At 45.0% G+C, this 18,506-nt stretch overlaps 1 protein-coding gene across 1 annotated transcript in view; it reads left to right on the forward strand.

Moving 5' to 3' along the window:
- Window positions 1–993: 993 nt before the first annotated feature.
- The window catches only part of ALPK2 (alpha kinase 2), a 97,321-nt gene continuing 79,808 nt past the window's right edge, over window positions 994–18,506 (forward strand). The window contains exons 1-3 of the mRNA XM_058676766.1: window positions 994–1,078; window positions 9,817–9,944; window positions 14,063–14,180. Of these exons, the coding sequence (XP_058532749.1) occupies window positions 9,836–9,944; window positions 14,063–14,180 (227 nt within the window). The 5' untranslated portion in view covers window positions 994–1,078; window positions 9,817–9,835. The remainder of the gene's footprint in view (window positions 1,079–9,816; window positions 9,945–14,062; window positions 14,181–18,506) is intronic.

An 18,506-nucleotide genomic window follows, 5' to 3' on the forward strand; every position in this document is an offset into this window, starting at 1 on the left:
CTCGGTGTGCAGCACAAAGTGCACATTCAGTCGGTGCCCCTTTCAGAGTCACAGGCTGGGAGGCGCTAATTTTAGCTCCTCTGGGAGTCTCACGAGAGGTTTCTTTCTAGGCTATCAGTTTCCAGGTGTCACACATGAAAATAACATTTGTGGAGAGGCAAAGGAGTTACAGAGCTGTACTTTTGGCTTTTCTATGCTCCTTTGAAAATTTAGATCCAATTCAATAAAGAAAGTGTGCATGCTACAAATCCACTTTTGTAAACGTTTTATTCTCTTCTTACTGGAGTAGTGAAAATCTGGAGGTTGTGTGTGTGTGAGAGAGAGAGAGAGAGAGAGAGAGAGAGAGAGAGAGAGAAAGAGAGAGAAAGAGAGAATGGTACCGAGAGGGGAGGAAGGTGGGTACTGCCCACCCTCTGCGGCTTCTGTTTTGCTCAGAGAGCTACAGAGACGAAGTCACCCGCGGATCTGAAGCAACGCCATCTGACTCTTATTTGCACCTTCCTCCAGCCCCTCCTCGGGTTTCCTCTGTGCACTTCAAATGCCTGATACATTCGGTATGAAAAGCGCTGTGTTACCGGGGCCAGAAATCACTAATTAGGCAGCCAGTTTTCACTTTTCCTAAGAGGTGAGCAATTGCGCCCCAGCTCCTCTTTGCTCTGCGCCAGGAGCTGACAGCCCGTCTGCCTTTCGTCGCTCATCTCTCTGGGGCCACATTTTATCAGGCCCCCTTTGCCAGGGCCTCTCGGGCTGCAGCGTCAACAAGTGTCGCACCTACAGCAGGGACAGCCCTCAAGTTTCGTCATAGTGATGCTGAAAACTATCCTCCAGCTTCAGCGATGACCTAGTTCACTCAAGGGCAGGGAAAAATGCTCTGCTTCCAGCCCTGCACCGGGCACAAAGCCTTCCCCTTTAGCAAGACTGGAGCCTTTTCTGAAAACACAACCAGGTGGGCTTTGATGCGTCTGTGGAAAAGATCCTGACCCCTGTGAACACCCACCCAATGCCTCCCACACAGCCCAGGGAGCCCACCGCCAAACCAGCCCTCCAAGCACGGCCCTTGGACAAAGCATATTAAAAAGTGAGTATGTAGAACTCGGTTTTTAGAGAATGGCAGTGCTTTCAGGATGCTGACATTTTCTGCCGGAGAAGTATGGGTCCTTATGAAACAGAACAGGACAAAACAAAACGAAGTAGCATTGCATGGGACACTAGGCTGTCTAGGTTTCAAGGAGGCTGAATTCTGCTGGCCTGGTGGTTGAAGGCCATTTTGATCCTTCTTTGAAAATTACTCTCTTTTTTTAAATGTTTATTTTGGTCTGACAATAATTCAGATAGTTTATCTTCTAGCGTGTCAAATAACCAGAAGGGAAAAAAAAAAAAAAGATGTAGAGGATGATTTAAAGTAGTAATTTGTAAAATCTGTGCAAGGTAACATGAAAAATTGAAGTAACTCAGGCTCCACATGTTTTTGCTGGAAATAGCGAAGCCAAAAATCATTCCACTTACATGGCTCATCTGAATGACTGCCAACTCCTGCTCTGGGTGGACACAGCAGTGTTTTATGACAACAGGTAGTTTAAGTTGCTGAAAAAGCTATCAGGCATGTCAAAATGGTAGACGGAAACATTCATTGAGTCATTGGTAGGTGTTTTTCTCCTTTTAAATTTTAAGGCAAAAAGTCAGCCCCCAAAATGAGCTGATGAGGTGGCACTCATGCCGTGTTACATTTTAATGAACACATCTAAACTTTAAAAACACTGATGGAAAGTCTGCCAAACATTTAAAAATAGATAAAAGCAGGAACAGCATTCGGAGCTGCTTCGTTCTATCTCCTTTCCACGACTTTTTCCTGTAGTAAAGGTAGCCTTCATTTCTGAAGATTAAATAACCAGGCATGCTCAGCCAGTCTGTTCCAAACATACAAGAGATCTTCAAAAATCTTGTGGATATTAGAATTAAAAGATAAGTTTGTTTTGGCACAAGAATTTTTGAAATTCGTGCCGAGTTTTGCCATAAGACCCATTGTCATGACCACCAATCCCTTCTGTGTAACACATTTGCTAAAAACATACCAGCTAAGAAGAAATTGAAACAATTTTTTTTGTTGTTGTTCTGAGAATGTTGAATTAAAAGCAAGGACATGGCAAATAATTTTCTGTATCAACAGCTTAACAAATCCTACACTCCAATACTGGTAACCAAGAAAAATGCTCAGATTTTGAAAGCTAGGATTTAAAATAATACATTTTTGTTTCAAAATTACTATGCCCTGTTGAAGTTTTTTTTTTTTAAAGATTTATTCATTTTATTACAGCCAGATATACGCAGAGGAGGAGAGACAGAGAGGAAGATCTTCCATCTGATGATTCACTCCCCAAGTGAGCTGCAACGGGCCGATGCACACCGATCCGAAGCCGGGAACCTGGAACCTCTTCCAGGTCTCCCACGCGGGTGCAGTGTCCCAACGCATTGGGCTGTCCTCGACTGCTTTCCCAGGCCACAAGCAGGGAGCTGGATGGGAAGTGGAGCTGCCGGGATTAGAACCGGCGCCCATATAGGATCCCGGGGCTTTCAAGGCGAGGACTTTAGCCACTAGGCCACGCCGCCGGGCCCCTGTTGAAGTTTTTACAAACAATTTAGTCACAGCTTAGGGGAGTTACTTAGGTAGGTGGAATTGTGATTTTCATCACCTACACAGTTTCCTCCACCCCCAGTTGCAAAAGTAATTGTTTAACAACCCACGTACACTTACAGGTTGATGTCAGCCCGAGTAGGGAGATTGCCATGGAGTGAGCAGCTCAGCCAGAGGGAGGTGGGCAAGCAGGGTACACCTTAGGAAGACACCCAGGCTCTAGAGTCCGGTGTGTGTGTGTCATAAATTCCTAACCTGTCTGACGGTCACAATTTTCAACCTGTCTGAATCCCGGTTTCCCCATCTGTAAATGAAGGTGACAATATCCACTGCAACCGGGTTGATGGAGAATCAAATGAGTACATGCACCCAAACTATCTGTTGTAGCAAAGTTTCTCAGTAAATGTTGGTTATTCATCTTGGTTCACTTAAGAAGCCTCTCCATATTTTTTGCTAAAACTTCAGAATCCTAGCATAATATAGACTAATTATATGATTATATACACTAATATATATATATTATTAAATAATTGTATGACACAGTTTAATAGGCATTGGGGCTTCCCCTCCCCCCTCATTGTTTCCCTCTCCAGTCTTTGACTAGGTGCCTTCCAAGTGCCCTCAGAACCACGTGCCATTGAGGTGTGTCACAGCAGTGTAGGGGCTTATCTGTTGTTTCGCTGTGAGTCCATCTTTGTATTGCAAGTACAGGGATATACTTCTCGCTGTTTCTGCCTATGGACATATTTATTCCCGCTGCACTTTCATTATACTTCCCCTTAGATACAACCCCTCAGATTGGGAAGGAAAAAAGAAGGAAAACAAAATCAAGATGAAATAGTGAGCCTTCATTTCCATGGTGTTGTCAGACTCCCAGCAGGGGTATCGATGTGACGATAGGGTGGCACAAGAGTGTCCAACGCCTTCCTGTAGAAATTAATGCTAGCGTATGACCCATGCAGTTCAAATGGGAGCACAGTACGGACTAGATCATCGTTACCCCTGCATATCACGTAACTCACCTTAAGAGTTCAATGCAACAGTTTTTTAGGAAGTTTATCAAGTTGCACATACATGGCAAATATCAATTTTAGAACATTTTTGTCTCCCCCCAAAGAGCCCTCCCCAATGCTGCCACTGTTTTGCTTTTTGTCTCTGTAACTTCTTTTCAATACTTTTGTATCAATGGAATCCTACAATAAATATGTGATCCGCTTTTTTCAGAGTATAATGAAAATGTCTTTGAGGTTCATCTGTGTCAGATAATATGTACATACATGGTTTGAGCCTTTTTATTGCTCAGTAGTGATCCATTGCATGGCTATGTACATTTTGTCTGTCCGGTCACTAACTGGGCATTTGGGTTCTTTCCAATGGGCATATGAGTTGTTTCAAAGTTTTGGCTCCTATGAAGAGTTCTGCACAGAACCTCGTGTGTCTTTACATTGATATAGGCTTTCATTTCTCTTGGGAAGACATGTAAGAGTGAGACAGTGGATTCAGTTGGTAAATGTGCATTTAACTTCTTAGGAACTGCCAAAGCCTTTTGTAAAGAATTTGTTCCATTTTTGCATTTCCACTAAAAATGTTGGAGGGTTTTATTTGCTTCCACATCCTTACCAACATTCAGAGTTCTGTTTACTGCAGCCCTTCCATTGGGTATGCAGTGCTGTCTCTTTTTACTCCCTTAATGATTAATGATGTCAAGTATCTTCTCATGTGGTTATTTCTTGCTTCTGTTTCTCACATACAACCCTAACAGTAAATCTAAGAAACAGCACAATATTTGAGCTGGACTATGGTTTGAATGCGTCTCCCAAAGTTCATGTGTTAGAAATTTAATCCCCAGCACAGTGGTGTTGAGAGGGAAGATTTTAAGAGGCAATTAGCTTCTGAGGACTCCACTCTCATAGACGTGTTGGTTCTGCTATCATGGCAATAAGTTAGTTGTGGCTGGAGTGAGTTTTTGATAATAAGATGAGTTTGTCGTCCTTCTCTCTTTATACACATGTGTGTTTCCTGCTTTCCCATGCTATACCATAGGATGATGAAGCAAAAAGGCCCATGCCACATGCAGACCTCTTGACCTTGGACTTTCTAGCCTCCATAGTTATTAAAAAAATTATTTTCTTCCTTTTATAGCATTCCAAGTCTCAGGCAAATGGGTTAGCTCAGACTAAGAAATTCACACTGGTATCTCAGCCTTACAGCTTGTAGGCCATTGGAAATTAGGCTTGTAACATCACTGTTTTTAAGTTATTTAAGCTTGCAAGTCTCTATCTGTGAAACAGGAAAGAGTATGCCACTGGTAGCTTCACCATGTGGATTAAAAGCAATCCTGTGTGTGAAGTGCTCAGCCTCAGGTGCAAGCGAGTACTTTCTCTGACTCACATGGGATTAGGTATTGCATGTTAGTGAGCATCCAGTCCAGATCTACTGTAACTCAGCTGGCAAATCCAGGAACACAATCGCTGTTGGATTACGTTGGATAATGAGAACTAATCCCTCCTATTCCCAGTGGGGGATAGTTGACTATCAGCTTCAAAGGGGCTGCTATCAAGGCTCTGACTGCAGGCTGGGAGCTCTTCTTTGATGCCATCAGACAGCAGCAGCCTCCTGCTGACAGCAGCCACGCACACCTCTGGCTGGCCGTGTGGGGCTGATGAGCACATTAGGACTCGGCATTTACTGAGTGTTGTAATTGTTCCAGGAACCATCTTGCCTATGGTCTCTTGTTTGATTTCCACACTTATGAGAGAAAGACATGAGGTTTGTAGTTCTGGTAATGGAGAATTTAAAGACACTGACAGCAGTTGGCCTTTAAATGTGTAGTGTTTGCTGTTTGAGGGAGTTATATGCAAATAGACCCACTGACACTTCCTCAATGCCCAGTGCAGTAGATGAAGCAAAAACCAAGGCACTTGCCTACTAAGGTAGGAAGTGGCAGAACTGAGATTTGAGTAGGTATGGTGGCACAGGAAGCTGTGGCCTTCGGGACCACATCATTCTGCTATCTGCTAAACACGCCTGTTTGGAGCATCTATTTAAAGGCAAACTGTGAATCTGTTTTATCTGATGATTCTTGCTTTTTTTTTTTTTTTAAAGATTTATTTATTTTGAAATTCAGAATTAGGGAGAAGAAAGAAAGAAGGAAGAAAGGAAGGAAGGAAGAAAAAAAGAGAGAGAGAAAGAGAGAGAGGTCTTCCATTCAATGGTTCACTCCCCAAGTGGTACCAAAAGCCAGCACTTAGCCAGGCCCAAGCCAAGAGATTCCTTCGGGTCTCACATGGGTGGGAGGGGCCCAAGCACGTGGGCCATTAGCAGGTTGCTGGATTGGAAGTGGAGCAGCCAGGACTTGAACTGGCACCCATGTGGGATGCTGGCATCACAGGTGACAGTTGAACTCACTGTGTCACAACATTGGTCCCTATCTGGTGATCTGTGTCTTGGTATCTAGAGAACTGTAACGGTGCCGCAGGACACACATCCCAGGATATTCCTGGAGGCACATTTGTAAGTCTAAGAAATTCCAACCAAGCTCTATGTCATCATCAACCCAAGAACAGACATGAAGTCTGGAACTGCCAAACTATGGAATATTCTTGCTACTCACCTAGCAGTGTTTAGAAAATGACGCAGCCTCTGATGGATTGGGCTGCTATGGCAAGATTGCCAAAGTAACATAAACCGTGCCACCTATCAGGAAAGATATACAATCCAATTCTGTAACTCCAGCAAGATTGTATATACAGATAAATAACTGTTCTCATAAAGATAATCATAGGAAAATGATGGAAAGGATTGCAAATTCTTCTACCTATGAAAGCTCTGAGTTGTAGGGATGGCATTGCAAAACAGGATGCTAAAATGCATTTTTAAGAGCACAAATGAATCTATTTAAAATATGAATTATAAAAGGCAAATGCAGGTTTTTAAAAAAGGAAGAAATTTGCCCTGGGCCACACAGCTGAAAACAGCAACAATAAAACAGGTGAATCCAAAGTTCTTCCATTTGGCATGTTGTCTTTCCCAGGTTGTCTAAAGTTCTCCATGGTCGCTTCACTAGTGCCAATGGCTTCATATTGATTAGTCACTGCTAGCTGTGAATGACCAATCTGTCCAAAAGAATTCTCGAGTTTGAGAAGTCACAAAACACAAACCATGTGCTTTCTACAGTGTCCCTTTCTTCTGAAGAGTTGGTACCCCAGGGCCAACATGTGGGAGTCAGATAGTGTGATATCATCTGTATTTTACACTGGCACCAAGACAGAGGAGAAGCAGCCTCCCAGGTGAGAGCCATAGATAGCACACAAGCTCCTCAAGCTCACCCAGCTCCTGACGCCTTGCCCTGTCCAGGAATGCAATGGGAGGAAGCAGGTCCTGGAAAGAGCTCTCTCTGGTGGGCCTGACACCAGGAGGCTTGTTTACTCAGTAACTGGCTATCACTTTAAAAATCACTGTGGTAACCCACAGCAGGAGAGGAAACTGATGAAGAGGGCAAATCTTTCCTTAAAGTCTGCTGATTACGCTAGTGAGAACCTGTTATGTAACAGATTCTTTTTATTGATTTATGTGAAAGGCAGAGAGACAGAACGGGAGATGGGGAGAGAGCTCCTATCTGTTGGCTCACTCCTCAAATGCCTGCTACAAACAGAGCTGTGCCACGCCATGGTTGGGGTAGGATATTCCATCTGGGTCTCCCATATAAATGGCTACCTGAGGTATTACCTGCTGCCTCCCAGGGTGTGAGTCAGCAGGAAGCTGGATCAGAAGCAGAGCTGGGGGCCTCAAACTCTAGGACTCTGCTGTGGGATGCAGGTGTCCTCAAGTGGTGTGTTAACTGTTGCACTAAATGCCTAACCTGTACGTTATGGATTCTTAGAAGGCAATTTCTGACATTATTCCAAACCTTAGAACATTAGTAATTAACTCTTGTTACAGATGAGGCAATAGGCATAGTATCTTTCCCAGTAGCAGAGTGGGATGTAGATCTGCCTGTCGGTGATAAAACCTCAATTTGATCCACAGTCATTCTGTCAGCAGCCTCAAGAGCCCACTTCCCTACTTGTTTGAATAGAGAATCAGGGAATCCATCCTTCTACCCAACAGTGGCTGCAAAGAAGTGTTGCAGATCAGCCATAAAAGGGAACAGAGGGGGTACTAAGCAATGAAGATGCTTGTTGGGATGCCCACATCCTGTATCAGTGGGCCTGGGTTTGAGTCCGAGCTCTGCTCCTAACCCCAGAGGCGGCAGGTAATGGTTCAAGTGCCAAGGTCCTTGCCTCTCATGTAGGAGACCCAGATGCACCGCTGGGCTTGCTGACTTTCTGGCCCAGCCCTGATCATTTTACACATTTGGAGAGTGAATCAGCATATGAAAGACCTCTGATAATGTGCTACAACGTGGGTGAACTTTTAAAACATTGCCAGAGGAGCAATTTTGTGAGGCTCCTTCAAAACGTTCATGGAAAAAACAATTAAAAGATAGGTTTATTTTGATGCAGAGATGGGGAGGGACATATTACGACTCTAGGTCAACAAGTCCCATGAGCTGGTGGTTCCCGCTTGAAGTCATTCCTCTACACTTTGGCCAGCATTTGTTCAATACCTTGTGCTGAGTTGAGGACTCAATCGCCATTTGGGAACCACTATTTCAAAAGCCTAAAGTTGGTCTTAGAGTTCTAAGACACATTTAACCCCTAGATTATTCAGCAATGCTGAAAAAAATCAACTTTTTTTTTTCTGATGCTAGTGTGTAAGTTCTTTAACCTTACAGTCAGCCCCTCCACCTATCACATGAATTAGTTTAATCTTAAATCTAAGATTGAAATTCCTTCCTGCACACATTCTTGCCAAGGTCAACCAGGCACTGTATCATCCCAAATTCCTATTCAATTTTGAATATCAGAACATCTGTGCAGATATTTTGTGCGGAGTGTTTTCCATGGGAATGATTTCAGAATGCACTTTTTTTTAAGCCACCACATTTCAAAACAGAACGTCTTGAAAGGAATTAAGTGCCGTGGGAGCTTTAGACAAGCAGGAGGAGCCTACAGGGGTAGTCCTGGCAGGCATTTGTGAGAAGTGCCAAGGCTGGTGTCCACAAAACAGAGCTGGCCCAGGGGCCTGGGATCTGCGTCTTCCTGCAGGGCACAGCCCCAGATGGCTAGTGCTTGGCAGTCGCCATCTTGAAAACCCTATTTCTGCTTGAACAAGGTGCTTCTCATTTTCTTCTTAGAGCTAGGCCCTGCCAATTAATTATGTTGTTGATTTTGCTACTGAGACAAATGCCTCCATTCATTCATTCCTCTGTTCTACACTTGATCTTAGCCAAAAGGCTGAGAATCGATGGTCCTCTGTTTTTAGGACTGCCTCATCCATGTACATTGTGCCCTGTGCAGCAGCTCCAAAGGGACCTTAGATCCTAAAGGTGTACACCTGCACAGCCCTGAAGGGCAGCCCTGGGGAGACAGTCACTTGAGTTATGTGATCCTGAGCAAGTTGGTAGGCCTCTCTGAATTTCATGGCCCTCCTCTGTGAAATGTAGGAGGTGTTAAGAACCATCCTTTAAGTAGTTTACAACAGATGCAATGAAATGGATCACAAATGTTTGATGTCCCTTTGATGCCCAAGTGCAACCCTGTTCAAAGATGCTAGCCCAGTGCTTGATCTCCCCAAATGCTCGGAGATTAGAAGAAGAGCACTTGTTTCCCTATTTCAATATCTCTTGAAGCTAAGGATCCTTTTTGGTGAGGCAAAGATGTGCACATCCATTTAAAAGTCCTACATGGAGAGAAAGAGGAGGAAGTGAGTCCTACCACATGCCCATGTTCCCTTTCACTCTGGAATCTGGTTGCACTAGATCAGCCCAGGGCTATTGAGCCAGTGGCTTTCAATCAGAGCCACCCCTTGGCTCATGCCCCAGGGGACACTGGACAGTGTTGGCAGACATCTCTGATTGTCACACAGAGAGAGGTGAGGTGTGTTCGTGCCATCTGATAACTGGAGAACAGGGAGGCTGCCAAGCCTGCTGCCCAGGACAACCTCACTAGCAAGCTACAAGGACCTGCCACCTGGCCACCGGCCCAAGTGCAGAGAGCAGCTGTATGTGACTTCTTGACTTCACAGGAGAGTCAGAGCAATCCCAGGATGTGTGGTGATGTCAGGGATTTTTTTTTTTTCAGATTCGTGTGGCAGAAGAGGATGACGGATCCTGGCGGGTCCCCGAGGCACACACTGTGCTTTTTGTCTACGTTGCTCTCCCAGAAGGTTCTGGAACAGTCTGACACTGTGCTTCGCTGCATAGTATCTGGTAACCATCACTGGGCTACGAACTAACCCTAACATCCCCTGCCGATGGTTTTCTGGGCTCACAGAGGCGTTATCAAAGCAGCATCCAGGGCAGATTACTTTGGAAGCTTATCCTGAGTGACCGATAAACTAACTAAACCCTCCGAAGACTTTTTATCTGTAAGATGTCTTTGAGTAACTTCCTGTTTCGTGATCTGTCTCTGCATGTGGTTCTTTGTCTCACCATGCAGTTCTTTGCTCAGATCATCTCCTCTCTCTTTTCTGTGGCCTTCAGGAACGATGTGATTACTTTGCTTCAGAGAACTTAACTGACTCATCCTCTTATTCTTTAACAGACGGACTAACACTGGCTAAATGTGTCTCCTGTGGTTGGCCTTGCCCAGGCAGATGAGGAGGCAGTGAGAGCATTATAAGCAAGGCGAAGAGGGGGCGTTGGAACAGAGTAGAGGACTGGCATGCTCTCTACATTGGAGAATCAATCTCTCTGAGCCAATCTCAGCCAATCTGTTGGCACCCTGGGAGTAAATAGGACTAACTGCTAAAAGAAAATCTAATGAACTATTTGCACAGGGAAGGAGTAGCTTGTCTTGCGTAGAAGTTCTCTCTTCCTTTTTTTTTTTTTAAGATTTATTTTTATTGAAAAATCAGATGTATATAGAGGAGGAGAGACAGAGAGGAAGATCTTTCGTCTGATGATTCTTTACTGCCAAGCAGCTGCAACAGCTGGAGCTGAGCCAGTCTAAAGCCAGGAGTCAGGAGCTTCTTCTGGGTCTCCCAAGTGAATGTAGGATCCCAAGACTGTGGGCAGTCCTTGACTACTTTCCCAGGCCACAAGCAGGGAGCTGAATAGGAAGCAGGGCTGCCGGGATTAGAACCGATGCCTATATGGGATCCTAGTGTGTTCAAGGCGAAGACTTTAGCCGTTAGGCCACCGCGTTGGGCCCTCTGTTTTTTTTCTTAAATTACGAGACCATCAAGGAACCAGTGATGCTTCCTAAGGGCAGATGTTAGCAGAGATGGGTGGAGACAGAAGTTCTGGTCTTCACAAGGAAGAATGCAGGTGGGATAGAGAGGAGAGGAGTGGTAAGCAAGCTCACAAGGTTTAATGGGGTAAAGCATCCACTGGGACAGATGGACACCTCTCCAGATCTGTGAGTGCCCAGCGTTCGTTCATGCTGGACTAAACAAGGCTGCACAGTTTAATGGAGTGTGTACACCTGACAGGCCAGGCAGGCATCTCAGAAAAGCACTGAAGGGCAGTCTGTATGCAGACGGGGCATGTAAGGGCGTGGGCTCCAGTTCTTCCAGCCGTTTCTCCTTCCTGCCCCCTCTTCTCCTGGACAGAGGGTTTGCTGCATGTGAAACAGGTAATGTCCCTCCCAGGGCTTTAGTACTCAGTGTTATCAGACTGTTCCCTGAGAACACAGAGCACAAGGCTTGGCACCAGGCAGAGGGCCTGCCTTAGGGCAAAGGCTCAGACCACCTGTGTAGTTACTGAGGTATGGCCAGGATTTTGTAGCATAAAGTCCTGGACTGCTTCATAGGTGGGATTCTCAGGCTGCTACATTCCTTCCCTTTCTGTGTTTTCCTTAGCAGGCCCCCTTCCCCGCACAAAATGATTCCTAACTTCCTACCTAAAGAGCCTGCGAAGGAAATGCCTGCCTTTGGCTCACTGAAGTCCTCATAAAACCTAATCCATCCATCATCATTATAAAACCTTGTCCATCATGAAGAAGCAGGGCTGCAGGAGCAGGTGCACAGCCTTTCTGGACCAGCAGTATCCTTCCTTTCTGCTCGTCAGTCGTCCAGCAGATGAATCAAGAGGCCAAGCTAGCCTTGCACTTGTATAGACTTAAACACTTGCCTGCCAGACCTCCCACATGTTAGCTCTCAACAAATGACTCACAGGAAGGTTCAGAAAACCAGGGGAGGGTTTTCAGGATGCTTCCCAGCAAGGGGGAGGGGAAGAGAACCACCCACGAGGCACCAGGTACCACTTCCCCACGCAAGTCTCGTTTCTGGCTGATGGTTCAGAACTGCACTAAACCACGGGAAAAAACAGCCTGCCACAAGGACATACAGAGAAGGCATCAGCCTCTATCAGTCTGTATGTTGTGGCCTCAGTTTGGGACCAATATTTGTTTCCTACGTTCTTTCCTCTTACTTGAAAAACATTTTAAGTACAGGCACCAATACATTTTACAAAGTGATAAGGTGTATGTAAAAGGTTAGGAAGTAACAGACATACATGGGCCATGTTTGGGGATAGAGCGGGATAGGAAGGGAAAGGTACATGTGCAGAAAGAGAGAGAGAGAGAGAGAGAGAGAGAGCGCTCACTTCCCACTTCCCAGGCTTCTCAGGAGTCTGGAAAGCAGAGCCTTTGCATGACACTGCCCCCCAGGGTCTCAGGGAGATGAAGAACTTCCTGGAAAGGGTGGAGAGGGTCCCATAGGACAGGGGAGGGTGTGGCTAAATTGGCTAGCTACCTACCTAGGCCATATCATGGATGATTGAGGGATCCCACACTCAGTACAAGTTTGCTTTATACACTTTCTTCAAGAAAGTCACCTTCCCAAGAAGGAACAGCGAAGTACTTCCTACTGAGGACCCCAGGTAGACTTCCTGAGGAGGCGCTCCCAGGCTAAGAGCAGACAGACAGGACTCATGCCAGCAGCCTCCTAGATGGTTTTCAGAACAGCCCAGTGGTCTGGCCGTTCACCTGGGAGAGGCTCCAGCAAGCAGCTGCAGCATATGGCTCTGTCCTCTGCATTTGTGGCTCAGGCACAAGGACTTGGGCATCCGCCTAGAGGAGATGAGGGGAGGAGCCCACCACTGCCAACAGCGCAGTGGAGGGAGGGAGGGGTGCTCTGAGGAAGCTTGGGGCCTGCCTGTGATGCAGGTCCCACCAACCCATCCTCCTTCATTTTCCCCTTCCTGTGGCGGGAGAGTTCTTCTCTTTACAGTCCTTGGGGTTGTTGGCCAAAACTCACATGATAAGTAAGACAGAAACTCATGTGATAAGCAAGACAGAATGAGCGCATTCCTGCGCTGGATTCAGAATGATGTATTGTTTCTAAATACTGGGATTTTAGTCTAGAATGTATGACGCATTTGGATAAAGACAGGGAGGCTGATAAGAAAGCTGTCTGGGACAGACTGACACCCTTGCTCCCCTGTACTGCCTAGGGTGGATGGCAGGCCTGAGGGTTTCCCCAAATGCAGCCCTTGGCCTCACCTCTGGTTAATGAAACAGCAGGGAAAACTCCCAGTGTCTATGAGAATGTCGTCCGCCCGGCCCGGCCCACACAGCACCAGCGGGAGGTCTGCGTCCCACCCTCTTTCACCCTCGCTAAGAGAACTGTGTACATGTCCTCCTCTGGTCTGCTCTCTCTGGGATCACCACATGCTCTTTTGGGCACTGGTAAAGGAAGGTTTCCAAAAAGGTAAAACAATTCCTACGCAAGTATAAAATGAATACTTCAAAGATTTTGATCAACAACTCATTAATTAAATAAAGAATTAGAAAACATTAAGACCCAAGAAGCTAGGTATTTATTGGCAATTTAATAAAGGAACATTAGGATACAAATGCTGGGCTAGATTAACACTGGTTATCATCCCAGAGATCAAAACAAAATTGTTCTGATGTCTTTTCTTATATATGGAAGGAAATCATTTGGATTAAAAGTCATTCAAATTCATACACTATTTCATGAAATATGGGAATTTTAATCAGTCAGAGCCACTGAGTAAAGCAAGTACATTCCTCAAGGTCATTGTTGGCTGGGTCTTTATTTCCATATGATATTTTGAAATGATACAATCTTTATCTTAGTATTATTTTCAATTAGTGGATAATTTTTAAAAATAGCTCCTAGGGATTAAGAACATTTTCAACTGGAATGCCCATTCCCAGCTCAGCAACACTTTAGGTAACAAAACATATTCAATAGTGCTTACTGTGTAACACGTTGGTATCAGTGGGAGGAAGGCTTTTAGATCCCCAACTGACATGATTTATCATGCTTCTCCTTACTGTTAATGGGCTTCTCTTATTCGTAACTTTATGATTTTTTTTCTAAAGACACTCAAGAATATTCTTATTTCTTCATCATCAGGTCAGCCCAAGCCAGAGATAACATGGTATAAAAACGGTGAAGTCATCGATGACAGTGCCATGGTTTCGAGTTATGAGTTCTTTGAGAACCAATACATTCATCTGTTACATCTGTCTTGGTAAGTCACGATAGCCTGGTGGACTGTATCTCCTCACACCTTTATACTGTGTCATCTTCTGACTACTGTGAGGTAAGGCCAAAAGACTGGCTCATGTTCGCTTTACAAGGAGGGGAAAGGGTGAGAGGAGAAAAGGTTGACTGGTTCTTCTAAGTTATAGCCAGACAGGAGACAGAAGTTCTGAGTTTCTAGGCACAGGCTGATTTAAAAGCCAGTGAAGTCCTGGTCCTAGTGTTAGCAGGCATCAGCGCAAGCACTCAGCAACAACCACTGTGGGTCCTGTATTCCTAGGTTCTGCCGATGTAGATCCAGCCAAGGATGAATTAAAAATAAATATAACAATGCTTGCATACTGAACACATGGAGACTGCATTCTTGTCTTAATTCTCTACCAGTACAGTATAACACTAGTTACATCACTTCTACATTGGATACTCTAAGCAATCTGATGATTTGAAGTATATGGGAAGACATGCCTAGGTTTTATGCACATACTATCTGTGCCAGCTCATGTAAGGGAATTGAGCATCCTCATACTTTGGTATGCAAATGGGGACATCCTGGGAACCAGTCCCTGGTGGATACTGAGGGAAAACTATTTGGCAAACATCAGTTTGTTGCCATTGCTGGAGTTCAGTTTTGTCTAGAGTTTATCTAGGTGACCCAGCCATCTCCATTTATCCACTTAGCATTTAAACTTGTCCTCCCTGAAATGTTAAGAAAGAATGGCAATCTCTACACTGTCATTCAACCTCCCATGTGTGTGGAGGCAGAAGTGTCTGACCACAATCCCACAGCAAGTTGGGGATGGTGTGGAGGCCAGACACCACACCTTTTGCCTTGACTTTAGGAAGCAGTGTGGTCTGTGCAATGATCTCTTGATTTTTTTTTTTTGTTTGTTTGTTTTTGCTGCTGTTGTTTCCACAACAGATATTTGTGTACATGGAAATCAGGAAGCTTGTTATAGAGCAGAGCAGATGAGACGCGCTCTGGTGGAAGCTGAGTAGGGAGGTCTGCTCTCGGAACCTGGTGCTATTGAACTGGCAACAGTGCTTTTTGGGAGACTCTACGAGTTCAGACGATGACTAACTAGTAGGGGCGGACATGTGCCAACAGCCTTGGGTATGATACTAGAAAAGCAAGACTTGGATTTGAATGCCACCTCTGCCATTTTCTCACTGTGTGAACTTAACTGTTATTTAACATTTGTGGAATTTCTTCCTCTGTATAAATTTCTTCCTCTATAAAATAAAAAGGTGACTGGCAGGATTAATGGGCTTAATGTTGGTACATGTTGTATTATGTAGCAGTTAATCAGTGAACACAGGGCTTTCTTATCTTCACATTTACTGTTTTGTTTAACCATGGTTGAATTGCCTGATTCACTTGACTGTGAACTTGTCTAGCCTGACATTCACAGCACTCATTCTGTCATCCGCTGTGCAGTTTACTAAATGATGTTCATTAGGGCTGTATTCTAGGCCAAGCATTAATGGTGGATTGAAGGTGAGCAGCATGTGTGCCCATGCCCTCATGAAAGTTTGACTTCAGTGTGGAAGACTCAAGAGGTGGAAAATACGTCATTCTTCCTCTCACCATCCCAGGGTCCTGGCCTTGGCCTTTCTAGATTCTTCATTCTACTTTCCCACCATGTGTTCACCTTCTTCAGCCTAGAGGGCACTTCTAGGTTTCAGAGATGATTTGAATTCCCCTTGGATCTGGTCAACCTCAAACCTTCTCATCTCCTTTTAGTATCTCTCTAGTCCACCTTTAAGGAGGTTATTGATTTCCCAGGAGACTCTATACATTAAACTCTCATGTATGTTTCTCACCCTTGCTTTTCTCCCTCTCAGTATACAATATGTATTTCTCAATTATTTTTTTGTCATACCTCACCAGAATAGTATACTCAATATTCAGCCAGAAGTTTCATGTGTATTTTTTAAGAACTGAGAGTTGCTACTAATATTTTTGCTGTTTTGGTAGAACCAAGGTATTAATGCATGGCAGAACTGAAGGCCACTGTGAAGCCCCCCATGCTGGGCAGCAGGGGCAAATGAGCATTAAGGAGGAGACACTTGGAGACTCTGCACTGTGGCAGGGCAAGTCACCGCTCTCTGCTCCTGAGCTCCCTCAGGCAGTGGTTTCTAATGAAAACCATAGAGTCAATGGAGTAGAATGTACTCTTTCTAAGCTCCTGGCGTGCCATACTGAAAAGCAGTGCACCTCCTGGGAAAGGTGCTCAGACATACTGCCAGGATGGTAGAGTCCTGTGAACACAGTCACAACCATGCTTTGCTGCTCGGTAACAAATACACGGGGCACCAATGATCATCCAGAGTTCTGACTTTTAACTCCAAGGTTTCTGAAGTAGATCTTCCCATTAGCACCTGCTAGGAATCTGAAAAATCCACTACACACTCTTGATAGATTAAATCTGAATTTCAGGTGACTCCACTGTGTTGCTAGGATGAAATGTGTGTTATATTCGAAACATGAATCCGCAAAGTAATTTGACTTGTCCCAGGATGCCCAGTGGTGGTTAGGAAAATGAATAGTGGTTTAGGGTTCAAAGGTCACGAGTTAGTGGTTAGTTTTACTGGTCTCACAATTTTCTACAATTATCGATGTACATACATCACTGGATTAGTTCAGAGCCCCTGAAAAGTACTTTTCTTATCTACACAAGTTTGGACCTTGAGTCATTAAATCTTAGTTCTTAGATACTTTAAATTCCTGGCTCTGTGTTTTCCAAGGACTTTCTCAGGTTTACCACCATGAATCTACTGTGCTGATTCAAGGCCAAGAGCTCTGGCGCTGTGTTTAATGAGTTTTCCCCTTTCTCAACCCCAGGGGGTTTGTGGCAATTGGGTTCACCTAACCTTTTCCTCTCCACACCACTCCACATGTCAGGTGCCTGGGATTGCTTGGAAGAGGTTCATCAGGGTTATTGTTAATTCTGCCACTGCCACTCTTCAAGGACACTGGTGGGAAAGAGAAATGGAGAACCCAGCATGTACTCCGAGGGTCAGAGATAACAATAATCCCATTGTGGTGTGTGCTGTAGCTTGAAATAGTTTTGTTTTTCTTTTTCAAAAGATGTGGGAGTTGGGAGGAGAGGTGGAAAATGCAAATAGCTGTTTTCTACCTCATAGTGAAAGCAAATTGCCACTATGGGTATACAGAGTTGTGGTCTTTTGCACACAACTTAGAGAAAGGCAGAAAAGCAACAGATAAAAATCTGACCAGGAACCCACACTTAGAGTGACAGACTCCTCCCTGCAGTAAGGAGTCTCTTTTGATGGTCACAATTAAACATCAGAGAGCACAGGTTACAGGTGAGTCAGAAGCAGGAAAGGGGAAGTTGGGAAGGACAGGGCAGTAGTAGCAAAGCCCAGTCAAGGAGAGATAGGCAGCCCCTCAGGTACTTTTGTTGGTCAGCTCAACCCTGGCATTGGCTGGGCTGGAGGTGGGCCCTGCAGAGTGCTGGGTGGGGACAATGACTGGAGAACAGAGTTACTGCTGATGGCTGAGCAGTATTCGCTGAATCTCTGTTTCCCTGGAACATCACTGTGTGGCCTTATGTGGTGATTGGCTTTTTGCAAGTGTGAGTAGTTTGACAACTTCATGCTGGAACGGGGTAGGCCCTCATTGAGGGATTGGTGTCCTCCTAGAAAGGAAAAGCAGAGACACACAAAGAGAAGATGCCAGGTGATGCTTGGGAAGAGGTCGGGGAGCTTGAGCTGCCAGTTCAGCAACGCCAAGGATTGTGGGCAGCCACCAAGAGCCTTGACCACCCCCTCACTGGGGACCTCCAGCCTCCAGAGCTGTGGAAAAGTACATGTCTGTCAATTTGCGCTATGACAGCTCTAGAGGTAAATACATAGGAGACCTTGGCAGTCTGGCAAAAGTGAGTGCCACCATCTTTCTACTTAGACTTAGGGTGACCAAGTTGGTCTGATAACATCGTGCTGCTTCCAAACACATCAGCTGGCTTGACGCAGGTGCCCCCAGGGAGGCATCTATGAATCCAAGGGGCAAAGGAAATTACTCACTCTGCCTCGCATGGGGATTGATTACTCAAGGCTCTGAAGAAGAAATCAGTAAGTTTTTCTGGGTCACTTAGTTTTTGCTCCTAGGAAATACTTGGAAATATCTGTGGGCATTTTTTCATTGTCATGACTGGAAAGGAAAGGTGGGTTACAGATATCTGGTGTGTGCAGGTCAAGGATGCTACTAAACATGGGACATTGGACAGTGCACAGGACAGTCCCCTACCCCCTGCCACCACTAGACAACTCTCAGATCTAACATGTTGAGGAGGCA

The sequence above is a fragment of the Ochotona princeps genome, chromosome 18 (assembly GCF_030435755.1).
Source record: "Ochotona princeps isolate mOchPri1 chromosome 18, mOchPri1.hap1, whole genome shotgun sequence".
In the NCBI taxonomy this organism is placed as follows: Eukaryota; Metazoa; Chordata; class Mammalia; order Lagomorpha; family Ochotonidae; genus Ochotona; species Ochotona princeps.